At 47.5% G+C, this 25,301-nt stretch overlaps 7 protein-coding genes and 2 non-coding genes across 9 annotated transcripts; 4 read left to right on the top strand and 5 right to left on the bottom strand.

The window, feature by feature from the left end:
- Positions 1-1,364: 1,364 nt before the first annotated feature.
- Positions 1,365-1,446, bottom strand: BX661DRAFT_t41. The gene has a single exon. It is a non-coding gene; the product is annotated as a tRNA-Ser (tRNA).
- A 3,516-nt stretch (positions 1,447-4,962) lies between these two features.
- BX661DRAFT_138310 (AAA domain-containing protein) lies at positions 4,963-5,277 on the top strand (the record flags this gene model as incomplete). The annotated part of the gene is made up of 1 exon (XM_051532713.1): positions 4,963-5,277. A coding segment is annotated over one exon (315 nt), but the record flags the coding sequence as incomplete, so codon positions are not given.
- A 669-nt stretch (positions 5,278-5,946) lies between these two features.
- Positions 5,947-8,540, bottom strand: BX661DRAFT_193366 (malic enzyme; the record flags this gene model as incomplete). Its single annotated transcript, XM_051537775.1, is given in 5 exon segments — positions 5,947-6,105; positions 6,881-7,765; positions 7,862-8,080; positions 8,098-8,199; positions 8,220-8,540. 5 exon segments carry the CDS (start codon positions 8,538-8,540, stop codon positions 5,947-5,949), a joined length of 1,686 nt encoding a protein of 561 aa, XP_051392948.1.
- Positions 8,541-9,527: 987 nt separating this feature from the next.
- BX661DRAFT_179406 (uncharacterized protein) lies at positions 9,528-11,320 on the top strand. Its single transcript, XM_051535185.1, has 2 exons — positions 9,528-10,526; positions 10,574-11,320. The coding sequence occupies exons 1-2, from the start codon at positions 9,606-9,608 to the stop codon at positions 11,270-11,272; spliced, it is 1,620 nt and encodes a 539-aa protein (XP_051392947.1). The 5' UTR covers positions 9,528-9,605; the 3' UTR covers positions 11,273-11,320.
- On the bottom strand, positions 11,282-11,945 carry BX661DRAFT_179405 (iron-sulfur cluster assembly enzyme ISCU, mitochondrial). Its single transcript, XM_051535184.1, has one exon. The coding sequence runs from the start codon at positions 11,830-11,832 to the stop codon at positions 11,350-11,352; it is 483 nt and encodes a 160-aa protein (XP_051392946.1). The 5' UTR covers positions 11,833-11,945; the 3' UTR covers positions 11,282-11,349.
- Positions 11,946-13,701: 1,756 nt separating this feature from the next.
- BX661DRAFT_179403 (uncharacterized protein) lies at positions 13,702-15,965 on the top strand. The gene is made up of 2 exons (XM_051535183.1): positions 13,702-14,084; positions 14,212-15,965. The coding sequence occupies exons 1-2, from the start codon at positions 13,793-13,795 to the stop codon at positions 15,888-15,890; spliced, it is 1,971 nt and encodes a 656-aa protein (XP_051392945.1). The 5' UTR covers positions 13,702-13,792; the 3' UTR covers positions 15,891-15,965.
- A 3,746-nt stretch (positions 15,966-19,711) lies between these two features.
- On the top strand, positions 19,712-20,590 carry BX661DRAFT_141611 (CP2 transcription factor; the record flags this gene model as incomplete). The annotated part of the gene is made up of 2 exons (XM_051532896.1): positions 19,712-20,171; positions 20,388-20,590. 2 exons carry the CDS (start codon positions 19,712-19,714, stop codon positions 20,588-20,590), a joined length of 663 nt encoding a protein of 220 aa, XP_051392944.1.
- Positions 20,591-21,690: 1,100 nt separating this feature from the next.
- BX661DRAFT_179399 (uncharacterized protein) lies at positions 21,691-22,784 on the bottom strand. Its single transcript, XM_051535182.1, is given in 5 exon segments — positions 21,691-21,975; positions 22,083-22,142; positions 22,162-22,244; positions 22,265-22,573; positions 22,585-22,784. The coding sequence occupies 5 exon segments, from the start codon at positions 22,700-22,702 to the stop codon at positions 21,766-21,768; spliced, it is 780 nt and encodes a 259-aa protein (XP_051392943.1). The 5' UTR covers positions 22,703-22,784; the 3' UTR covers positions 21,691-21,765.
- Positions 22,785-22,861: 77 nt separating this feature from the next.
- On the bottom strand, positions 22,862-22,934 carry BX661DRAFT_t40. Its single transcript has one exon. It is a non-coding gene; the product is annotated as a tRNA-Lys (tRNA).
- Positions 22,935-25,301: the final 2,367 nt, after the last annotated feature.

Raw genomic sequence — 25,301 nt, 5'->3', positions numbered from 1 at the left:
CACTTGTAAGAAAAATAGTAAGCTTCATAGTGATGATTAATATTTTTAACGAGAGAAAGTCAGAATAGGAACTTATTTTGGTAAGGAAATACAGATAAACAGCGGGAACAAGATTATTTTATATTATATACTAAATTTTTCTTTAGATCCCCTATTCTATTCTATTCGAACTAAAACTTTGGCATTGCAATTATTGCCAACAACAGTGGGTGTTTGAGATGCATTAAATTCCGTTTTTTTGCTATGCCAACTGTCATAAATATTAGGCTTGCTTTTTTCTCACTCAGGGAGTGCAATTCATGCAATTATATTGCAACAGTCGTATTTCCAAGCCAACTCAAAAATACAAACATGAAAAAGAAATTGCGTGATTGCAGGCAAAAAACACTTTGGCAGCTGGTATCAGAACAATCATGTATAATTTTCTTTTTGGAAAATACAAACCAATTTTAACTGGCTGTAGAGCGTTTATGCAGAAATAACTTAAATTTCATGCAGGAACACAATCCACAATTACCTTCTTTTTATTGCACACTTGCTCGCCCACAAAATTTAATGCATTATATATCAGTGGGTGCTTGTGCAGTTTCAGTACCGAGGGAAAAATCAGCATGTGCAACCTTCTGGGTACCATTTTGCACAATCTAACGCACAACAAACAAAGACAGACAAAATATGCAGTCATATCCTGTATTCCATGCTCTTGTTTTTTTACTTTGCTCTAAAATGGCTAATGGTGTGTAATTGAAAACAAATTGTTATCCGCACAGGCCATATGCCGCCTACAGCTATATGTGTATATTGAAAGGAAATGTCAGCGGGAATGTTGGTGTGGTGCACAATTGAGCAAAAACAGAGTGTTGATAACACTGCTTCATTTCACAGTCAAATTTGTTCTTTTGTTGCTCGCTGGTTGTGCGCTGAAAAAATGTTGATTTCACAATGGGATAAGAGTTGCCAAACACCAACACTGTTGATTTTAGCAGCTTTGGTGCCGCCATTTATTTTTGGGTGTACAAAATGGCTTGGATTATAAACAATACACATAACATCCCCAACCAAATACCGTATCATTCTTATCGGCGAGTATGCGGGGTACTACAAATACAAAAATAGGCGAGCGAACGACCAGCCATGTTTATAAAGAAACCGACATTTGAAAACAAGCGTTTACCATGCTGTATTGAGCATTCGATACAGACAAAAACATCCGATCGTTAGATGGATGGGTATATAACGTTGCATACAAAACAAAGCAATTATTGGTTTTACAACAGGCAAAGATAACACTAAAAATACAATCAACTAGAAAACATTGTGCCTAATACTAATAAGCACTCAATCCAAAAATAGCAAAAAGTAACCGACACCTGCAGGATTCGAACCTGCGCATCCAGAAGATAATGCCTTAGCAGGGCACCGCCTTAACCACTCGGCCAAAGTGTCTAGTAATTTTAAGCGCTTTTAGATAAACTATTAAGCACTCGCTGAGTTTTAATTTATATAAAGCTATTTTCATACAATTAAATTCAATAAGCACTGTCATTTGCTGAGTTTTTTGTTGTAACTATTAACTGAATGCAAAAATAAGTGTGCTGCACACAAAAGGAGCCTCTGTACAGGTTATAAACGCGTTTGGCCAAATATTAAAAAAGGAGAAATCGATGTGTATTGGAAAATGACGCTTCACTCGTCCTTGGTCTTCTTGACATCCCTGCTGTTTCTGGCAGCCTCCTTGCGGGCCTTGATTACACGCTTGATAGCTGTTAGCAGAGGAAGAGCCACTGGAAGAAAAAACGGCAAGTATATGGCATACTTGTGCTGGTCAGGGAAATACAGCATGGATACCATGGACGGGTCAAAAAAGGCGCTCTCAGCGAGCGTCGATGCCATCGCGGCATTCTGACAGGCCTTCAAATGATCAGTAACGGGTGCGTTTGAGGGATCAAATGCGTTAAGTGCACCTTCAATGGCGCCAAGTTTAAACAGCGACTGATCGACCTTTGTCTTGATTTCATCCATGACGACCATATTCTGCATGGAGTCAACAAGGCGCGTGAGCGACTGTAATGTGGTGATGGCGGTCTCTCGGTTGTCTACCAGCCACTGGCGCAGCAGCGCATCTAGCTCCCAGTCGCTAATGCCCGTGGCGGTGGCCTGGCGAACGCGAATGTTCTTAATCAACAGAGTACCCTTGGGGGCCAGAGGAACGTCCCTGCGGATTCCAATATGCTCACGAAGCTGGGCAATAAACGCGCCCATGTATTCCTGCATTTGCGCTTGTGAAAACACAATGTGGGATCCGGGGATTGTATCCTTGGGCAAATTGGCTATGGTGATGCCGCCCCATTGCGATACCAAGAATGCATTGGTCCTCAGCTGCTTGTGCGCGTCGCCCTGGATTATGTGCATGGGCTGAGATTCCAGGCTAGGTACGTACAGCATAAAGTTGAGCATCGGCGAAATGGGGTCGGTCGACGCGAGGTTCCACGATGGCGAGTTGACAAAGTGCGTCAGCATATCGGAGCTCAAATATGTGTAGTTGTTGGCCCGCTGTGGTTTGATGGGCGGCGAGCCCGCATGGTGCAAAACCTGCGAGGTGATAGTCAACTTAGTCAGGGGCCGCAGGGCATCTACAAAGGGCTGAATGTACTGACTCACGGCTTGCTCGATATCCCAATCAACAGACACACCGTCTACAGGATCCTCGTTGAGAAGCGTAAATGTAACTGCATATTCTGCTGAGTACTTGAGCGCGCGATCCGAGTGCTTCTGAGCTGCTTTTCCCAAGCTTTTTCGCGATCCAGGTCTCCTGCGCCGCGCCTCTTGCTCCTCTTTGGCCACCATTGTAGATATCAGCTGGGCAAGAACAGGTTCTATCGCGGCCGTCTTTGGCACAAACACTGTAGCCATGCGCCCAACGGCAATGTCTACCGACACCGATGCATCAGAGGCCTCGTGGATGCTCAGCGTGTAGTGGCCGGGGATTTTGGGCGCGGCTCCCTGGCAGACGCTCGCCTGATATCGTACGGACCACTCGTTGGGCGCATACAGCGCCCGCTGCTTGTCAATCAGAAACCCAGCACTCTTTTCAATTTTTTTATTGAATCGACCGTTATCGACATATTTGTGTCAATGTAGAACACAAAGGGTATGTGTAGCGGGTCGATGGGCTTGAACTTTGCAATGTCCTCGGCGGGCAGCTCGGCGCGATATACGCGCGTGGTTGACCACCACAAAGGCAAACCCAGGAGCAGGACAAGCAGGATGCTAACGAGTACCACGATGCGCTCACTGTGGACTGATATCACCGTTTTGGGCTCGTTTCGCCTTTTGAAAAATACGCGGAGCTTTGCGGGCAACGGCATTCGGATGTGTATGGTGTGCTGTGGATTGTGCTGAAGAGAGAGGGAATTGAGGGGAGGCGAAAGTAAATGTTTATGAGCGGAAGTGGACGAGAAATGCAAAACAAACCAAGCTGAAGCAAACAAATTCGGGACACACAGCCGCGCTGTGTCGCAGGCGTGTTGCATTCTCGAGCTAATCTTAATGGCGCTCGCACGCAATCAAGAATGTGATTACATCACGGGACGGCACGGGTTGGGCGCTGGCTCGAGCCGAGTCACGGATCGGAAACCAAGGCTGGACAATGCACGGGAAAATAAAAGGACAAGCTGGGCTGCAGGTGATGCGATGAGAAGATATTTTCAAGCTCAGAGAAGGTCCAAAAAAACTCAAAAAAACAGGCGTAAGGACACCCGATTGGGCAGCGGGCGGTTGAAAGAGTGTGTACGTTTAAAAAAACCTTGTGCGAACCCAGCATGGGGCGACACTATACCTTGGGAGAATGCGAGTTATCCCAAGCAAAATGAGTGAGCCCTAGATTTTTCTGTGCTTTCTATACAAAGAAAAATAGAAAACGCACAGCGCAAGTGGAATGGCGCGGACAGATAAAAATAAACAAAATGGAGAAAATATACGAGGAGAGGGATTTGCGCAGCTTATTTTTTTTGCGCAGAAGGGTCGAAAACGAGGCAAGGTGCACACATTATTAGTGCGTGGGGTTTGTGTGCTGCGACAAGAACTAACCCTGCACACTATACACCCGATTGCAAAGAGAGTGCTGATGTTTTTTGATTGCTTTTACACGCTTGTTCATTTGCGAGGCGGCGTTATAAAATAAGGAAATGGCTGCCAAAGTTTTTTTCGGGACGACCAACTCTTTCTTTTCTGTTATTCATTTTTCTCCTCATCTTTGCCTTTACTTTCACATTTTATCTTATCGACGCACAACCTTTTTACACTTTCTTGTGCCTTTTTTATTAACGGTCATTATCAATCAGCGCCAGGGTCTTTTGTACTTTTCTTTTTACACTTTAAGCATACAAAACACCACCGAGGCTATTATCACATTAGCATCATAACCAATACGGGAGCACACATTCACACACACAAAGGTAACCGGATTTCATTACTGCCGTAAACAGCATATTAAAATTTCTTTCGTTTGGTACTGCTAAACACGCAAAACGGAGAGTCGATTGTATCGGAGAAAAATACATGCACATAAACAGAGTCCTTGGAACAGGTCTCTTGTTCTTTTGCTTTTATATTTTTTGTCGTCATAACTATTTATTTGTTCTGTTCCACGCACACCACTGGCCTCTATTTGTCCGTTTATTTATTGCATCATTGGCACAGCACCACACGCTATTTACTTTAATTTTACGCGGTTTCGTCTGGACCGTTTATTTTATTAGCCCACCACACATATCATCTTCCTCTAGTTCAACTCTTGTTTATTTTTACGCCAACTTTATCATCCGCTGCGCTCAATATCGAGTTTATAATTTTTGCAATACACAGCACGAGTCTAATTCCTTCACTTTGCCTTTATTTTGCTTTCCCGTTATTTTCTAGCAGCTTCGCCAGATTAGTTTTTAAATATCACCAACCATGCCTCAGATGCTTGTTTTGGTCGGCTTGCCCGGCTGTGGTAAGACCGCTTTCGCCAGGAGACTTGCATCGCACGCGCCGTCGTGGGAGCGCATCAACCAGGACGAGATGGGCTCGCGGTCGCTGTGCGAGCAACACGCGGCAAAGTGCCTGAAGGAGGGAAAGAATGTTGTCATCGACCGATGCAACTTTGACGAGGACCAGCGTAAGATCTGGGTCAAGATAGCCGAGGACGCATTTGCGCCCGTCGACGCACTGTTCTTTGATGTCGACGTGAAAGTGTGCAAGGAGCGGGTGAAGGCGCGGAACGGGCACCCGACCGGCGTCGAGGGCAAGTTCGGAGCCGAGTTGTTGCACGGTTTGACCGCCTTCTGACGCGACCGACTATCTACGAGGGCTTCCGTTACATCCACAACATTGCCGCGCATCTGCCGGCACCCAAGAAGGGCATGACCGAGGACGAGGTCTTCTGCGTTGGTACCATTTCGAGCATTATGCTGATGTTCCCGCCGAGCAAGGGCCAGGCCCCCTGCGATGCCCCGCCCCCACCTCCCCCCGCCCCTGCCCCTGCGCCATGCCCGCCCGTGCAGGTGTGCCAGCCATGCCCTCCACCACCGTGCCAGCCGTGCCCCCCGGCGCCCTGCCACAAGGATGATGTTAAGGTCACAGTGAAGGTCGAGGAGAAGCAGCAGTGCACCGCGGTCAAGGAGGAAGTCAAGGTCACAGTGAAGGTCGAGGAGGAGGCGAAAAAGGAGAGCAAGGCTGTTGACTTCTGTGCGGCTGACTTTGCAGGCACACCCCCTGTCGGCACAATAACCAAGCCCAACGAGGGTTACGGTACGTACAAGGAGACAAAGGCAATGTGGGAGGACGAGAACCACACTCAGCACTTTAACCACTCGCTGTACAATGAGCAGGCTGACCGCGAGCTGGCCGCTGGCCGCGAGGCCGACCGGCGCACAAGGCACGTGCAGCACTCCGACCACATGGTCAACCCGTCGGCTGGTCTTGCGCGCGCCTTTGACCACCTGTCGCTGGACCGCGACCAGGAGGGCCACGAGGTGGACTGCGACGGAAAGAGGCGCCATTTCCACGACCGCTCCCACTACTACCACCAGCACGAGCACCAGGAGAACGCCAAGGCGGGCACTGCGCGCACATACGAGCACAAGCACATGAACAGCTTCCGCCACGTGCACGCCGACAAGCCCGATAAGGCACGGACAGAGGCCTTTGAGCACCGGTCGTTCAACTACGCGTACAAGGGCGGCGCCGGCTTTGACCCTGAGCAGGTCATGATGAGCTCGTCAAAGAACAAGCTCAAGTTCGAGGACGACATCAAGGCGTCGTTCCACAACCTGCCCGCCAACGACCACTTCTCGTTTGCCCAGAACGTCAAGTGGGAGACTGAGTTCCCGACAAAGCCCAACTGGAGCGTCTTTGGCGGCAAGTAATCATTTGTATTGCAAAACAAAAAACACTCCCATTGCTGCTCTCTATCATATAATTTTATTCCAACCTTCTTTTTTCCATCATTTTACTCTCAACCTGACATTATATCTTTTCCACACTCATATACCATGTGTACATTGACTATTCTACTGTTCGCACACTATTTTTAAGCGAGAAATAGTGCATTTTATTTGGACAATTTATCAAATAAAAAATGCAATTAAACATTGCATGCATGCATTGCGTGCGGATAAGCGTCCTCGAAATGCCGATTTTAAATATTGTCCTGGTGGCCGTGGCTATGGCCAAGCACTGGGTGGTGATGCTGGTGCGGGCAGGCGTCCCGGAGCTGCTCAAAGCTCTCTGCCGGATGCCACATGAAGCGCCTGACCTCATGCAAAACGCCCTCCGCATACTTGCCATCGGGAGCATCTGAGGCAAAGTCGCTCTCATCGGCGGGGTTGCACTTGACCAGTTCGACCCACTTGGTGTCCTTGGCCAGGCCCTCGCGCACGGCCTGCCGGATAAATGCAGCGGCGAGCTGGGCGGACACCTCGCGAATGCGCTCGATGCGCGGGTACAGCTCACCCTTGCCCTTCTCCTCGGCATTGAGGGACTCAGCCAGGGCCTTGGACACAGCGTATATCATTGTGTCGGTAATACAGATGGGCTTGCAAAGGACGGCGCCAAGCCCGATGGCTGGAAACACGTACATGTTGTTTCCTTGGCCCGGCACGCGAACGTCGTCAGTGCCCGGGATGGTGTACTCAGGGAATGCCGTACCAGACGCAAACAGCACGCGGTTGTCGGTGCAGCGCATGGCCTCCTCAAACGTGCACTCAGCCTTGGTCTCAGGGTTGGACAGTGGGAAGACGATAGGGCGCGACTGCGCGTTGATCTCGTTCATGCGGCGGAGAATCTTCTCACTGAAGGCCTTGTAGATGGTCGACAGGCCAATAAGTGCTGTCGGTCTGACATATTCCAGGGTCTCCTCAATACTCTTGCACTGAATGGTTCCATTGTCTGTGCGCGCAAAGTATACCTTGTGCTGGGCAAGCTTGTCGCCGCGGTTGGCCGTGATCATGCCACGCGAGTCAACAAACCAGAACATGGCCTTGGCCTCACTCTCAGGGATGCCATATTCAATGATAAAGTAGTCAATCAGCTGCTTGGCAACGCCAACGCCGGCAGAGCCCGCGCCAACAAACATGATGCGCTGGTGCTGCGGCGGGATGCCCGCCTGCTCGACGGCAGAGATGAAGCCGCCGAGGATGACACATCCGGTGCCCTGGATGTCGTCGTTGAAGCACAGGGCCTTGCGGCGCCAGTGCTCGAGCAGGCCAAAGCGTGCTCGGTGCTAAAGTCCTCGAACTGGATAAACATGTTGGGAAAAGCCTCGTGCAGGGCAGTGACGACGCGGTTGGCAGAGTCGTAAAAGAGGCGTCGTCCGGACGGTGTGACGGATGCCCAGATACAGCGGGTCCTCAAGGTACTTTTCCGTATCCGTTCCAAAATCTAGCACAATGGGCAGGCAGCGGTTGGGGTTGAGTCCGGCGGCGGCCACGTACAGCTGAAGCTTGCCAACGGGGATGCCCATGCCGTTCATGCCGAGGTCGCCCAGGCCAAGAATCCGCGAGCCGTCCGTAATCACGGTAATCTCTGGCTCGTCGCCCTTGGAAATGGACTCACGGTAGTTGGCAATAATCTCGGCAATGTTTCCACCTCGTTCAGCGAAATGTACAGCCCGTCGACGGCGTTGGGCGGCGCGAGGAACGGGTAGATGTGCGAGTACTCTTGGCACGCTGGCCCACTGTCGGCGTGTAGATGACGGGTGCAATCTGCTTGAGGTTGTGCAGCACCAGGCGGTAGAACAGGTTGATGTTGGTCGAGCGCAGCCACGAGAGGAAAATGTACTTTTCCAAATTTGTGCTTTTTATGTTTAACTGCTCGAGGGCGCGCTGCTCCTGCATGACAAAGTTCTCGACACCCGATGGAACCAGGCCCTTGAGATGGAGGGCCGAGCGTGTGGCGTAAGGAAGAGCTGTACCGGCATTCGAGGCCAGCGGGTCGGGCGAGCTGCTGCGCGAGCGGCGGTCAGAGCAGATTTCAGAGTCAACGCCGTAAGGAGACATGTTGAAGAGCGTTTTAATATATATGAGGGCTTGAAGGAATACAGTTGTTGTTGATGGTGGTAGTGTTTGCTGTGCAGTTAGTGTATAGGAACGACAAATATGTGAGAGAAAAATAAAAAAACGGGAGAGTGAGAGCAAGAAGAGATAATTTCTGTAAAAAAATATATTGCAAAAAGTGCTTCGAGCCGCCTATATATATGTGAACATATGTGATCAAACTGACAGACAGCAACGATACATTTCTGCAATGCTTGGAGGAAATGATTAAAAAAGGAAAAGAAAAAGTACAGGCCTGCGTGGTACATGGCGGTATCCAAAAAATATTTTTTCTTTGGTTGAGAAATTCCAACTCGGGAAAAGTGGGCGTTTGTGACGGACAGGGAAACTGGAGGAGGCCGCCAGCGCCAGACTGCTGTCACAATGGTGCTAAAAGCGAGTGCATTTGTTATTTTCGTGATATATTTTTGTGGCTGGTGGGTCATGCGCGAGTTTTTCTTAATGTAGGAAATATATGTGCGTCAATTGCAAGCCTCTCCCTCAAATACTGCTACTATTTTTCTTTTTATTTCTCCTTCCTTGGCGTTTGGCGATTACGATCATTTCTGGAGGATAATGTAACCGCCATTTTATTCGTCTGTGCTGGCCTGCTTTCTCTCTCCTTTGTTGTCTCACTTCTTTTGTCGTTCAATGGCAGTTAACGCCAACACCTCGCCTCGCATTGTGTGCATGTTCTTTTCCAGGGGTAAATCAATGGCCTGAAACTTTGTGAGAGGGAGCAAACGGCATTGTGTTGCTCGTTCATTGAGCGCATTTTTTACCCCCTGGATTCTTGAAAGAAATGATAGTAATTGTTTACGCCACGATACTCAAGTTACTTTGCGGCCGCACAGACCACCTTTGAGCAAGAGCGAAGCACGTATTGCAGTCAACGCGATCATAATCAAGTTGATTTTCAAACGATCATATGAAAATCAATTTTTGGTGGCTGTTTTTTTCTTCCTCCCAGCTTATTATTTGAAGATTTTCAATTCGAAATTATTATTATTTACACTTTTTATTCGAGAAATGGGCCCGAAAGGTAATGCGAAAAGAAAGCCAACGACGCAGCCCAAGGTCACGCTAGATACGTATTTCAGAGGCAAAAAAGAAGCGCGGCAAGAACTTCAGCCCACAGAAAGGATACAGCAGTCAGGCGACGGTGTGCGAAATACACGCAAGGCTGTTATAGTAGAGCTACCTGACAGCGACAGTGACGTCGAGCTCGTCGACGCCGACAGTCTGCTCGGAGGACCGCTGGTGGCGCCAGTGACGCCACTCAGGGCAAATCCTGTGCCTTTTATGGATAGAGGCGACGGGACGCCATACCGGAATTCACTGAAGAGCCTGGTGCAGGCCAGCGCGCAGTCGCGGCACAACCAGGCGTTTTTGGACCAGCACTTGCAGCGAGACAGCAGGAGCGACAGCGAGGGAGAGGATGAAGAGACACGGAAAGAGGAGGAGGAAGAGGCGCTAGTGAGCGACATAGCGTTGGTACGGGGGCGGGCGATGATGGGTGCCCCGCGGCTGGTGCCCCGGCTAATTGCGTTCAGCCGGGTAGTGCGGCGTTTGATCACGCCAAACGAAAACAATGGACGGACAGAGGACAGAAAAATGCTTCGGCTGGTGTCGATGCAGGCGTACAGTGGCCGGCGCCTCGACCAATCTACAGGCGACACGCTGGTCGAGCAAATGTGCCGCTCCGAGGACAGCCTTGTGGCCATACAGAGCTACCGCGTCCTAAACGTATACTTGGACTGCCATACAGCCACCTGGCGGCTGGCGCCTGCGCTCATGCACCAGCTGCTCGCTGAGCTTTTAGGCGAGCTGACTGAGCAAGCCGTCGTAGTGCCGCCGACCGATGATCGCGGGATGACGCCGCCAGTTTATGTGGAAATTGTAACCCGTAGGCCCAGCTTCACAGAGCTGGCCAGACGCAGCGCAGATCGTGTGCTTGGCTGTTGGAAATTGCCAGCCGCGCTTCCGTGCCTCTGCAGGGCGTTACGGGATCAAAAGCGATCGCTGCCTACATCGCCGTCCTGGCTGACCACCGGTGCACTGGAATCGCATCCTCAGTGCAAAGTAGCCTGGCGCGTTTAGTTGAGGACATTGGGCCATCCAGTTGCTGGAACGTTATCATACCGGAGGCTGTCCATCGCTCTGTGCGGCTTGTTGGAAGTGTGCCTCTGGGCGCGCAGCTGCGGCTGGTGGAGGCCATGCCAGCGCGCAGCGCGCGGGGCTGCGAGCTGAGGAGAGCCCTAGCCATGTCTTTTTTGCTCCATGCCTGTGGCGATGATAGTGATGTGTCTGGAAAAGTCGGCCCCGAGGAGGCCGCGCAGCTGGTGGATCCCGAGGTGGGCCTGTTTGTGGTCACACCCGCTGCTTCCGAAGAATCACCCGATTTTGCGCGCCTCGAGGCATGCGTGTGTCTGTTGGGCTGCCTGCTGGACAGTGTGGCCGAGATGCGCAGGGCTCCGGTGGCGATGGGCATTATCCGCGACCGTCTGGCGCAGCTGAATTCCCGCATCAGCGACAGGATGGCCGAGAACATCTCCAAGACTCTGGCCAAGGATGCTTTGCAGATATTGCTCGTGCGTATCGTCATGACTGCCGTCACTTCCGACCACTCTGCGCGTCTCCATCCCGTCTACGGAGCCAATAATCTAGATAATTGGTTGGCAAAGGCAAACACATAGCAAGGCAAATAAACTCTGCATTTTGTTTTGGAAAGTACAATTGAAAATATGGAAAAACAAAAGCTATGAAAAGCTATTTAAGCGGTGCGAAGCGCGCCATCACGCTTCATCCTGAAGTCCTTGATTGCAGACTTTATGGCATCTTCGGCCAGCATCGAACAATGAAGCTTGACGGGAGGCAGGCACAGCTCCTTGGCAATGTCTGTATTTTTAATCTTCAGCGCATCATCAATGTTCATGCCGCGCACGCGTTCCGTGATATATGAAGACGATGCTATCGCCGACCCACAGCCAAATGTCTTGAATTTGACGTCGACAATCTCACCATTATCGTCCACCTTGATCTGAAGACGCATCACGTCACCGCATGCCGGCGCGCCCACGAGTCCGGTACCCACAGTGGGGTCATGCTTATCGAGTGATCCCATGTTGCGTGGATTCTCGTAGTGGTCGATTACCTTCTCGTGGTAGAAGCGAGATTGGACGAATGCTGCGACGGGCTTTGTGAATGTAGCGCTGGGCAGGCGGCGGGGTGCAAGTTGCTTTACGATTGAAAACATTATATAATTTTTTATGAAAAATATTAAATTCGTGAGATAGAAATTTTAGATTCAATAAAAAATAGATATAAAAAGAAAGAAGAAAGAGAAAAAAAATACAGAAAATACAGAAAATACGAAAGGGCTCAAAAAAATAATCAGATAAATTTTTTTTGGTGAGAATTTGGTATCTTTGCCCAGCACCAATCATTTTGCTCAGCTTAATTGGTCACAAGCCCTCATCGCGGAAATTATTTATTTCTAACCTGGCATCTGATTGGGACAGGGTTTGATGGCCTTATTTTTGCTGCTGGATTTATCTCGGAACTATTATTGGTTCAGTCTTTGTTACGCTGCAGGATTGGTCATGTCGTGCTCTATAAAAATGTGGGTCTAAATTAATATATTCAAGTCTTAAAAATTACATACTAAACTGAAAAAAGGGGGCAGCGCTGTAAACATCATGGTGTTCCCTGATGTCAGCCAGCAATAACAGAAATGTGTATAGTGGCCATGAGGGCGATCTTGATTCTTGAAAAGAGAAGACAGTGGTTTGAAATGTGTGTTGGGCGCCACAGGTCATCGGTGTCACTGATCCCTATTACATGCTGATTGACATTAAAGGCCGTTTATATTGTACCTCGCATTAATAGGTTGATTATCCACAACTAGCAACACGACCACGCTCACTTGCCTTGAAATGGCTTAAGTACCAAGCCGGCAGACCAATAATTGTGAATAAAAAGGTATTCAGTTGGAGTTTTCACCATCTTATAAACGATGATATTGAATGTTTATTAATAACACCAACCCTACGCCGTTTTAATATATTCGTTGCATTTGTCCAAATCGCAAAACATATACGAGATATCTGAGGAAGTTATCAGTGTCTTTCCAGGTTGTAAGCCTTGTACCTTTGTCAATAATATATTGCCATAGTGAGAACTTGAAGAGACAAACTTTTGACCTGCTGCATCTCTTAAATGTCACTTTGGGCAAAACGATTCGAACTGTTTCCTCATTATAATTATAATGGCACCCGAATTTATAATTATCGATTGTTTTATTAAGCTTGCCGGTATGGCGGTGTACTCTGGTACTCCTAAATCCTTTACTTTAATGCCATTATTCGGGTTTCAAGCTTCTTTTAAAAGTATATTTAAAACACACCCATCACACCGTCCTGTCCACATAGTCATTGGGTGTACGATCCCATTATACTCCAGTGCATATGCGTGCTTTTCACCACCGCAATAATTCGCAATAATATGGTCAAAATCGACTAAATATAGACACATTGAAAACTGTTCTGTATGCTCGCAGCCTTGGAGGTCGGTAATAAGTTTTAATAATACATATCGACATCACTTGCTCACCAACCATTATAAATTCGTTGCAAAGGCGGTACTAGGCAAATAAAAAATTCGCAGACTTTGCCTTCCAAGCTTTCATCTTCACGCCCGCACCTGCGCGAATATAGCGTGTTGTCTGTCTTTGAGTGCGTGAGCGGGAGAGCGAAAAGGCTGGGACAACAAAATAGACTCGGATCTACAGTTACAGTTATCCTTAAATTTAATCGTTTGTTTGCTGTAACAGATGATGTATACAATTAAAATATAAGCATGCTTTGAAGCCAAGATAAATATCGATTGCTGTAGCATATGAATGGGTCGAACCAAACGTTCTCGTGTGCTTGGCGGTGACGGTCACAAAAAATGAGAGAGAAAAATGGATTTTGGCTATCTGGATCTTCTGCTTCACCCTTTTTTCAATTTGTCGATTTTCTCAGTCCGATTTTGCGACCCCCGCTTTTACTGCACGCGCTTTCGCATTCCCGAGTTTTTTTTGCAGGCTACTGATATTTGTCTCCTCCACAATCAAAAGGCAAGGTGAATAAATCAACAAAGAAACGGCTAGTTTTTCCTCCAACTATTTTATATTTACTTATTTACTTATTTGTATTTCTTTCCCGTTATTCGAAATGGTTTCTTACACTGACTTGTCGCCACTCAAGCAGCCGGATGCACCAGTCGCAATTCACTTGAATGACCCACTTCCAGAGCAAATTGCCAACACATTGCCCCCAGCTGACGAGTGGCATGAGGATTGGAGCCAAATGCACTCGAAAATTTTGTACTTTGGCGGCGTCACCGAGGACGCTCTGCCCGAGCTGCAGAAGCTGTTCAAGTCGTGTCGCGGAATTAGGCTAAATGTCGACCCCCACGAGTCTGCACAAATAACTGGAAACGTAGAGTTCCGCAACGTTTATGACAGTAAGTACTCACCAAGAGAATGCTATTTATGTTTTTGACAAGGCTGGCTGGCCAACATTGAAGCCGAAGCCGAAACCAACAAGCGGATATCTACTGACTTTGTGTGTCTGCTTTCTTTCATTTGTAGCCGAAAAGGCCATGGTCGTGCTGAATAATAAAAAACTGAACAGCGCCAACAACACGCTCAAAATGACACCACTGGCGGGTAACCGTGAGCTGGCGCCGCCTCCCTTGGGGGGATTTATTTGGATTAAGCACATTCCCGAAGACGCGACCGAAGCGACGCTGTATGATTTCCTGCGGCCCTCCGGACCCCTCTACGCGTGCTCCTTTCCCACTTTGCCTAACGGCCAGCGCAAGGGCATTGCGTACGCCTGCTTTACCGACGAGTCCTACGCGCAGATCGCCATTGAGCAGTTGAACTATGCAGAATATCTGGGGAACAACGTTTCTATTCAGATTAGTTCCCCGCCGCGCCAATCGCGCTCGTCCAATGCGAGCGCCGGCCGGAGGAACTCGGGAAAGGCGCAAACGACAAAACTGATGGTGCCGCAGTCGGAGTCTCGGCGTGAGTCTGATCCTGTGTCGCCGACTTTGACACCGCAGTCTGCTGCGCTTCTACCGCCGCCGTCCCGCCAGTCGTCGCTGCCACGGCCATCCACCAGTCTTTCCATAGAGCAGCCCATTAGCGGATCTGGGAACGGTCTTGGTGGGGTCATTGTTCCCGGCAAGCTCTTTGTGACCAACTTGCACCCGACCGTGTCGCACAAGGAACTATTTGCGCTGTTTAAAAAGTACGGGTACATTCAGTCTGCGCGGGTCAGTATTGATCCTGGAACAAAAAAATCGCGCGGCCATGGGATTGTTCAGTTCAGCGACCCCACTGCCGCCCTGGACGCCCTGCGTGAGTGCCAGGGCGCCGACATTAAGGGTCGCAAGATTACCATGTACCAGTACGAGCATGTCAATAAGCAGGCTGGCGGTACGTCTTTGCATCAGAATCAGCAGGAGCCTGAGCACGAGCAGGATCAGCAAGCGGCTGTTGGCAAGCCTTTGGTCGATGACTCTGCGACCGGCCAGCAAAAACAGCCTCAGCAGCCTCAGCGACAGCAGAAGCGGGAGGAGGGTGATGTACCGCCTGTGCGCGTGGACCAGCTGGCAAGCCAGCAGAACACTGTTCCGTTTCCGCGGCCGGCCTCCGTGGCCAGCACCATGGCCCCAGCCCAGGATCCGCTTATTGAGCCAATTATGCTGCGCAACCTATCCGAATCCTCGCGGAACGAGATCCTGACGCAGAAGCTGGCCGCCGAAATTGCCGCCAACCCTGCCATCGACGTCGGCGACGCCTCACGAATAGTCTCCAGCTTTATTAAGCGGCCCCTTGAGGACATCCTTGCGCTTCTCAGTGACCCCAGTTTGCTGGCCTCCGAGTGGGACCTGGAGGAAAAGGCTGCTCTTCACATGCCCGCCTATCCGACCATGGGCGTGCCAAGTAGCCCGAAGCTCGCAAACGGCACAACCCAGAAGCCCGAGGGCGTTCATTTGCAAGACTACGACAGCGAAGTCGAGGAGTATATTGAGATGTTGCTGTCCAAGCCAGAAAACGAGAGGAAGAAGAAGCTGGGCTCGAAGCTGTTCCCGCTCATCAAGGGCATGGGTCACAAGGAGTCCACCAAGCTGACTGTGTGGATTCTGGATCATATGAGCCACGATGTTCGCTCGCTGGCATACACTCTGAATGACCCAACAAAGCTCTACGAGATTGTCGAGGAGGCGCAGAAATCTATTGGCAGCGTATGCAAATGATTTTATTTTATTTTTAAACGTGTTTTAACCTTTTTCTAAAAAAGTAGTTTTCTACTTTGAATCAAATTGGCTGCGCAAAAGTAAAGCCGAAATGTTCCGATACTTTCGTTCTTGTTTATACTTTTATTTTTCTTATATTTTCTTTATCATGTTGCTTGGGTTCTGCTCGGTTGTTTGTTTGTGTACATGTTTGATCAATTGTTTACATCCTTTGTATGTGTTTTTGAGCAAATATTCTATTTATATTTTTTGCAGCACCGATCACTCTGTATCTCTTTACATCTTGCGCGCATCCTGGAGTCCCGAAATACCAGAATATGCATGAAGAATTAAGTGCTCAGCACAAAGTAAAGATTTCCTAATGTTACTTTGAAAACAGCGTTTAAATTAAAAGAAAATGGCGTGGTGCAGTTTATTGTTATTCAGAAATATATGGCAATCGTCAGTGCTCATCAATGCACCCATCCCAATTTCCATCTGCTTTCATTTTTAAAGAAGCGACAAACCAACCCAACCAACCCAGTGCAGTGTTTTATACTAGCGTTTCCCCGGGTACGTAGACAAGTTCAGTCGTTCAGACAATGCTTTGTGCTTGGTCCCCGTATGTATTCCAATGGCATTTTGCATCGATACGCCAATGCAGTGTCCAATCTGTGGTTGAACCTAGCACAGGTACCTGCTGCGTCAAGGCCCGCTATGCACTGTGCACTCATTTCAATTGTATACTCCACATATGTGACTCGCTTTCCTGAGGCTGCCAACTAAAAATGTTATTTGAATTGGTGACACTGCATCGAAACTCCAATGCCAAATTGTATTGCGCATGCGCACATTGTGTCCGTTTTATCGAAATGGCATCCATATCCATTATCTTCGGCCAATTTCTCCTAAAGCAGGTTGAAATAGTGACAATAAATGGGCAGTGCATTAAGATTTGCATTTAAGAATGAATTGGGCCAGTGGGGTCATGGACAAATGGACGATCCTTTTATTGCTCTTCTGGTTTGCACATCCCTCCTTTCTCCCTGAATAGAAATTGATTGGGTGTTTTGCAAAAAAAAATTCACTACCCTTTTTTAGCAGGGGGAAATGGCACTCTTGCCATGCTGTACTTTTGGCGCTGCTTCGCCTGTGCATCGGAATGCCTGTTCGCTTGGCTCAACATTTCGAGATGATCGTGAGTCGGACGAATCACGCACGCTGGTGTTGAGAAATGCCTATATTTCTTGTACTCTGCCCCTCTATCATCGGCCAATTTCCCTGCCCATTTTCCTTTCTGAATTGCCAAAAATAAAACCCCAAGGAAACACTTTTTGCACACTGCATGATGAACTGGGTAAGTAACGGAACGAATTACAAAGGCAGCGGAACTGCAGATTCATCATGTTTTGTGAAATCGCTTGTTTAAGATTGTAGACGTTGGTCCTGAGATGTGTTTTTTTATGATGCCTGGTGTAGCAAAGCAAAAAAGGGCATGCAGGTGGAAAATTATAGAAGGAAAACCAGACGGTCAAATTAACAACTGTCAAAATTTCTGATTTATTTTTGGCGTAAACGGATTGATGGACCGCCGGAAGAAGAGGAAGGAAAAAAGTAAATACATTGGCACTCTCCGCTCCTGTCTTTCAAACCTTTTTTCTGGGAAACTGCTCGTATGAATTTTTTTCCTGTTTGTCGCTAAAAAAGGAACGCGACCAGTCCTTTTTTTGCTTTAAAGACCTGCCCGTCCGTCTTTTATTCGCCTTTTATTCTTGTTTTCGTTTCTATAACGTTAGTCAATTATATTTCAACTCCACATTCCCTTTGTTATCGCTCTCTTTTTTCAATTACATTCGCTTTTCTATTATCTAATTTCCCGAAAAATATTTTTTGACTATTTTTGTTTTTTTAGTTCGGCCCGCAACCTACAAGCCACCTTCGGGCATCTGACACATTTTTGTTTACTCTCACTCTGGCCAGAGGCAAGCGACCTACAAACTACAGTGCACTATAAACTCAACACAAACAATAGCTTTCTCCACGCCTCTCTTTTTTCATTCTTTTATTGGTTTTTTTGCCGTGTGGAAAATAGAAATATACAACTTTGGGGCTTGTCAATAACTGGTATAATTTCCCCTTATTTTCTCCAACAGGAAATAGGACCACCACATTAGACTAAAATACTGCCGATAATTCCGGTCTCTTACCTGCTCTCTTTTGATTTTTAAACTCCTCTTTTTCCTAATTTCCTTTAACCAACAACGCACGACTGCTTACTCTAATAAAACAACTACGCTACTAACCCTGTGTCCGACTCGATACCCTCTTTTTATTTTCTTCCTTCTTTTTTAAAACTAAAACTATTGTCACTTTTAAACTCCTCCTTTTTACACGTATATTCGCACTCTTTTTAATTTCGCATTTCTTTATTCTACTGAAGGGAACGCACAGTCCTTATTTACGTTCTTTGATTGAGTTGGTTTTTTGCTAATAATTGAACAACAAACCGGATACCCGTATACGATAATACTTTTATTTTTATTTTTTCTTGTTTATTTAACGGTTTCGGCAAATATCATTTCCCTTTTCTTTTTCCTTTCCTTTCCGCGTTTAGTTTTCATTGTTTTATATATATTAGATTTTCCTCGTGCTTCACACGACATACCGGAACCATTAAAACATTTTCTATTTGTCCGACAGCGCCAGCTTTAATATTTTATTTTTCCTTTTTCCCTTTTCTTCACACCTTTGCTATTTTATCTTGCGTATTTCTCATATTTTCCTTACTCGTTATCTAAACACCTGATATCAAAGTCGAAACATCCTGTTTAAAATGGCTTATTCTTACGACAACAGGTAAGTTGTGTACCGGATTGCACCCAGAGCTGAGCGTACATGTATTGTCACAGGTCATGTATATTGTGCAAGTGATTTAAACTGCCATGACATTGACCTGACTGTTCAATACATGTTGCATGTCACAAGTGGGGATAGCTATTGTATGGTTTGGTTTTTTGTTTGTTTGTTTACATTAGACAAACATCATAAGGACGCAGTAACTCATGCACGTACTAAATAAATACTATCCGCAATTATTGCTTTACTGTAGTCATATATCGGGCGTTCATATGGGATCCATCCCGGCAGATGCGGCTTCGTACTATGCCACGTACAACTTGGGCGGGCCTGAACGGAGAGACAATGCTGGTAACGTGATTACCAGCGCGGCCGGAGGTCAACAACTAGCTGCGCATGGGTTCTTTCACCACCCGACCGCCCAGCAACAGCAGCAACAACACACGCAGCACACTAGCTCGCAGCAACAGCAGCAGCAACATTCTGGCCATCAGCAGCAGCAGCACCACCAGTCGCCTCTGTTGCATACCAATGTCTCTCAGTACCACGTCCAGCAACAGCAGCACCAGCAGCACCACCACCACCAATCCCAGGCCGGGCACACGTCGATGGCCCAGTACCACGCCCAGCACCAGCATCAGCACCAGCAACAAGTCGGCCCTATTACCACCTCGGCCCACCATGCAGGGTCAGTAGCTGCGGTTAGTGGCGACGCTGCTGGCGCATACCAGGCAAGTGGATTTTCGCCATATGCACACCCAGCATACCACCCACAGCACTCAGCAGCAGGATTTGACCCCAACAACGGATCATCTGTCGATTCTGCGTCAACCTCAGCTGCTCTTGCCGCCGGCACCGGCGGTGTTGATCACGAGTACAGCGTTATTGACGTTGCCGGAGCCCTGCACACGTCTACGACTCCAATTCATATCCAGCAGCAGCAGCAACATCAGCACGTTCATCCTCATATTATCAGCAACAATGGAATGCGCTTTGACTACATCCTGGAGGCACCCACGGCCGCGGCGCAAAAGGCCGACGAGCCCACTCTCACGTACCTCAACAAGGGCCAGCTGTACGGGATATCGATGATGGACAAGATGCACTCTGACACGTTCTACAGCACCACGCTGCGCATTTCGTTCCACGAGGACTCGCACCGCAAGGGTGCCGCTACGTACTGGAACTTTTGGCTCAATCAGCAAGAGAACCCACGTGTTGCACGCGCCATTGAGCTGGACAAGGCCGGCTCCATTGGTGTGGTTTCTGCGGAAACTAAGCAGTTTGACCGGGTGACGTTCCAGTGGCAGGGGAGGCGGGGCGCCAAGATCATGGTCCGCTTCAACTGCCTGTCGACTGACTTTAGCCGCATCAAGGGCGTCAAGGGAATCCCACTGCGCATCCACCTCGACACGCACTACGCGACCCCTGCTCCGATGGGCGCTAGTGACGCAGCAGACTTTGCCGCATCGATCGGCCAGATGTCGTCGCCTAACACCTCGCTCCCCTCGACCAACGCCATGGTTGTTTCGTCGGCCGAATCTCACGGCATGGCTAAGTCTCAGGTTATGGGTTCGTTCTCGACACCCGTGCCGCCCGCAACCGCGGGAAATCACCCAGCTTCACTAGACACACAGTCAGCACCCAACACTAGCACCGCAGCCACATTTTCGCCGACATCTGCCAACAGCAGCCTTGCGTCTGGCAAAATCATTGAGCGCTGCTATGCGCGCATAAAGCTGTTCCGCGACAAGGGTGCTGAGCGGAAAAATAAGGACGACCAGCGGCATCTTGACAAGCTGTGGGAAAAGCAAAAGCCAAGCTATCGCTCACCGGCAGCAACGGCGGCAGCACCACCACGATGACGCAGCAGCAAATGGCTGAGTTCACCACCACCTTTGCACCTGTACAGCAGGTCACGCCCTTTGTCGAGTACACGCTGACCGGCGATGACTGCGATGCTGAAGAGCCCGTGATAATTGAGGATCTGTGGGCTGCCAACAGTTCGGCGATTTCAGTCGCAGTGGCTGCAGCAGCGTCGGCCGACCTCGAGTCGGCGGGATCATCGCTGTCGACCCCAATCACTGGCATCTCGTCCTTGAACCTCGGGATGCCGGGTATGCACCTTGGCGGGCTTAGCTCACCGCTGACTCCTGCGGCTGCAGTGGCCTACATGCGCAAGCGCTCTGCCGACGACCTCGACCTCCTGTCGCCCAACAAGCGGCAGTTCTCGCCTGCTTCTTTGCCGTCTGGGATCAACAGCGGCACATTCATTGGGCCAAACGACACTGAGCTGATTGGCGTTGACCCGACATACGTGCCCATGACGCGCAAGAGGAAATCGGTAATGTCCATTTACATCAAGTTTCAGGGCGAAAAGTTTACCGCGCGGTGTATCTTGAGCGCCTGACCGTGGACGACCTGTTATCCAAACTGGCGCAGCGCCTGGAGATTCAGACCACACCCGATGTCGAAATCATTCGCAAGACCAGAAAGGGCTTGACCGTCAAGGTCGACAACAATGTCATTTCGCAGTTGGAAGATCAGCAGGACATGGAAGTCGAGTGCTCATTTGCCGAAGACACAGGCAACCTGACCATTTATCTCCACTATTAAATATAAAAAATCATTTTTAAAGTCGTTCAATTTGTCAATGCGCATTATTTTCACCAAAATTATTTCTCCCAGCTTTTCCCTCTTTCTTTTATCTCTACTGTTACGTGTAACAGATACTAATTTACAACATTTCTTATACGCACCGACTGGTTTTGTACGTGATGCAAACTAAATGCCATCGACATTTACCCTGCCGGTCGGATACACAGATGACTTGTGCAGCTCAATGCAGCGCCCGCTTCCAGAGTTGCTGATTGACAAGTGGTTGGACGATATGCGACTCCAGACATCGCCATCTATCGGCAAACACTTGGAATGTGGCGCTGCGCATGGCCAGTATCCGACGACTTTGCCTGGCTGACCAAAATTACCTACATAAAAAATAAAAGAAAAATAATAATTAATTGCAAGCAACAATAGAAATTCAGAACAAAGCCTTGTAATGACTCTGATATACAGCCCGAAAGTTACAAATATAATAATTAAATATAATACTTGCCGCTATCTGGTGTTTGGCAGCGATCTGTGATAATGTACGCGCAACCTCTGCCTGCAATGTTTGCCGCCGCGAGAGGTTCTCTGGAAACGACGCCAAAAACGGCCAGCTCACGGTGTTGACGACCAGCAATCCGACCTACATAATAAAAATTTAATAAAAACACATGGTCTGTAAAATACCTTTGAGCACAAAAATTTTTTTTAAATTTTTTTGGAAACCTTCACCCGATACCAGCGGCTTACATTAGAGAGCTCACGGCAAACATCATCAAACGACTCTAGCAATGCAACCAGTTCATGCGCCTCGTACACCGGAAAACACCAATCCATCGAGCAGCATGCCTGGCTCAGGCAGCTGCAGTGATAAATCGTTTTTGCGCGCCGCTACCAGCTGCTCCCGCAACCCTGTGCCGCCCGCTCTGCACCCACGTGGTAAAATGACCCCGTTGTGTCCACATACACCGCCCGCATCCCCGCACCGCCCAACGACTCAGGCAGCTGCACAGCCATGCACAGCCGCAGACACAGCTCGGTCTGGCCACTCCCTGGCTGGCCCACAACCTCATTTACACTGCCGCCACCAAGCGCAATGCCCTTGCCGCCAAGCAGCGAATCGAGCCCGCACAACTGCGTCAAAAAGCTCCTTTGTCTGCGCGTATTCTGTCCGAGCGCCCACGCCGACACCGCCACCGGCTGCTTGCGCGCAAGATCGGCAACCGCTTGCACCTCGGCCTCTGAGAGAAACTGCAGCAGGTCCTCTGCCCCCGCCCTTCATCAAAATCGGCGGCGGCCAGGTACCCGTTCTGCACGAGCAGAGTCTTTAAATGAGCAGGAAGATTCAGCGAGAGCACTGGGCGCGACATGCTAATTCAAATAAAATAATAAAAAATAAATTGAAGTTAGGAGAGAGGCCGTATTTTTTAGGTTTGTTTGTTTGAATACAACCACATCCGCAGCAGCCACAGCCGTTTTTATTTGCACCAGCTAAAAAAATTGCTCGGGGTTTAACAAAACTCCAAAAAAGCCGAATGCGGGGGTCGAACCCGCAGCCTTAAGATTAAGAGTCTTACGCTCTACCGATTGAGCTAACCCGGCCAAGGTCATTTTTAAGACTATTTAGTGAACTAATCGCTCACTTTTTCTGTTAATGTGTTAGTAATTTATGCATCTCATTCGGGAGCCAGAAAGCACAGAGATTGGCAGCAAAAAACATTGTTTGAAACAAAATACAGGCATCTAACACCGTCTCCAAATTCTTTGGCAGTGTGTGCCTGCATTTTGTATCAATCAAAGTAGCAGTGCCCAGATGAGCAAATAATGCTGAGCAAAAGAAAAGCCCAGAACATGAGTCTATTTTCTTTATTTTGCCATTTTGCCATTTTGTTACTGCTCATGTGCACATGTGCCTTGTCAGACCATTTTGTTTATTTATTTGTCATATATTTTTATCTTGTAATTTTACTTTAATACCACTAAACAGTGATGCCAACGAGAGTCTGGTTAAAATATTTACTGTGCCAAATCGACCTACAATGATTTATGCAAATTAGGCAGTGGACAAGTTAATTGCCTTGATACACCAGAAGTAATTATATATTCAGGCCCGTTATTTGATGGCTCATCAATAATACAAAAACCCAACAATGTTCAATTGCTTTTGCATCTGATAAAGGGGGTAGTCGAGTATATTATTTAATTAATTTCAAAAGCAAACGCAAGGGGAAGAAGGAATCACAGGAATATTTGTTGTGATTTCATGCCTTAAATAATCAAATCTGTAAACAATCAAATACAGCTGAAATTGGTAATAATCGCGCATGTCATATGCAGAGTACAACAACCTTTAGGTTTTGTCGGTGTATCTAGTTACAAACTGTGAGAGGCAACTTTTTTGCTTGTAATTTGGGAACTTGTAGAACCTCAGCTCATATATGCTACTGTTGCTATTGTGTGAATGTAAGTTGCCATTTTTAATCATCCTCAAATAAAATATCTTAATGCATGGAGCTGTGTGCTCATATAGCCCTATAAATTGAGCTATTTTATTCGAACCATCAAAATGTCATTGTATGTCCACAAAATGGTACCATAGTATATACATGTAGAGAAGGCACCTCTTATAGTTTGTAACTAGATACACCGAAATAACCTATAATTTGTTTGTATTCTACAACACCTATGCCAAGGTGGTTAACATCCCGATAAAATATAGAAGAAAACCCGCAACAATGCTAAGCCAAATGGTATTACACCTCAATGTGGTTGTTACAGAATAAACTGTATTCAGAGCAATAGTGGTGTGCACAATAATAGGAGATTTCTGCAAAGCACTCTAGTACAGGCGGCTGCCACATTGTCACTACTGACGGCGACTCTGCTGCTACTGCGGTACTATTACAAAGAAACAACATACTGTCCAGTGTTTTCACTGTGGGCTACCCCGTTACAAGAAAAGGACCAGCTACGCCGATGCAAAGACAAAGGCCGAGATATATTTAAAAGATTGAGCCGCGATGGTTTAAACATACAGCGATCAGGCCCTTGTAATTCATAGTTGCTAATAATAAAGTTAAATGCCTGCATGTCCAACAACTATACTGGCATTACCAGATAAAATAACTGCTTTCCAATGCACGCTCAAGAAACAAAGACATGCTGACATTTAAAAAAGAAAATGAATAGAACAAAAAGTTGAATTGAATTGAAAGTGTAAAATAACAAACAAATGAGAAGAAAAAAGTACAACAGACAACGTGTGGTGCCCAACACATTCCAAGCCACTATTTTCCCTTTTCAAGAATAAAGATTTCCCTCATGGCCGCTATACACATTTCTGGTATTTCTGGCTGACATCAAGGAACACCATGATGTTTACAGCGTGCCCCCTTTTTTAAATTCCTTAAGTAATTTTTGATACTTGAATATAATAATTTAGACCCATATTTTTATAGAGTATGACACAACGCACAGAAATACTCTACATTGAAGGCGCTGGCAGGCTGCAAAAATAATTGCAAGAAAAAATAAAATTTTTATTTATTACAAAAATTATGTTTGTTTCATCAGGCATGAAAAAAATGCAATGCACATACAGTTTATCACCGTGTGATGTCATAGCATGGCAGGAAACCTCGATTCATTTTAAAAATCTCGTTGTTTAAAGGTTGTCCACAGCTCATCAAATTTTATTTATCTACAACTAATTTCTTTGTTTTCAATCAGTTGTTTCAATAATCAATTAGCAATGTCAAAGAACGTGTACACCGACGGTTCAAGCATTAATAACGGCAAAAGTAACGCAAAAGGAGGCCATGGCGTATATTTTAGAAATAGTGATGCGCGCAACATTTCGGCAAAAATGTGAGAAAAAACCAGACCGTACCACGCATCGAGGTCAAGGGCATTGGGCATGCAGTTATTGCCTCCAAGAAGGGAAATGCCAGGTTTTCATATTGTATTAAA

The sequence above is a fragment of the Kickxella alabastrina genome, assembly GCF_025024165.1.
Source record: "Kickxella alabastrina strain RSA 675 chromosome Unknown BX661scaffold_6, whole genome shotgun sequence".
Classification (NCBI taxonomy): Eukaryota; Fungi; Kickxellomycota; class Kickxellomycetes; order Kickxellales; family Kickxellaceae; genus Kickxella; species Kickxella alabastrina.
The sequence above is the reverse complement of the archived record's forward strand: the minus strand, read 5'-3'. Positions and strand labels throughout refer to the sequence as shown.

Coding starts and splice junctions, on each gene's coding strand:
- BX661DRAFT_179406 (XM_051535185.1), top strand. CDS start 9,606: ATGGGCCCGAAAGGTAATGCGAAAAGAAAGCCAACGACGCAGCCCAAG. Junction 10,527..10,573: donor CCAGACGCAGCGCAGATCGT/GTGCTTGGCTGT, acceptor GTGCCTCTGCAG/GGCGTTACGGGATCAAAAGC.
- BX661DRAFT_179403 (XM_051535183.1), top strand. CDS start 13,793: ATGGTTTCTTACACTGACTTGTCGCCACTCAAGCAGCCGGATGCACCA. Junction 14,085..14,211: donor GTTCCGCAACGTTTATGACA/GTAAGTACTCAC, acceptor TTTCATTTGTAG/CCGAAAAGGCCATGGTCGTG.
- BX661DRAFT_179405 (XM_051535184.1), bottom strand. CDS start 11,832: ATGTTTTCAATCGTAAAGCAACTTGCACCCCGCCGCCTGCCCAGCGCT.
- BX661DRAFT_179399 (XM_051535182.1), bottom strand. CDS start 22,702: ATGTCGCGCCCAGTGCTCTCGCTGAATCTTCCTGCTCATTTAAAGACT. Junction 21,976..22,082: donor TTTGCCGTGAGCTCTCTAAT/GTAAGCCGCTGG, acceptor TTTATTATGTAG/GTCGGATTGCTGGTCGTCAA.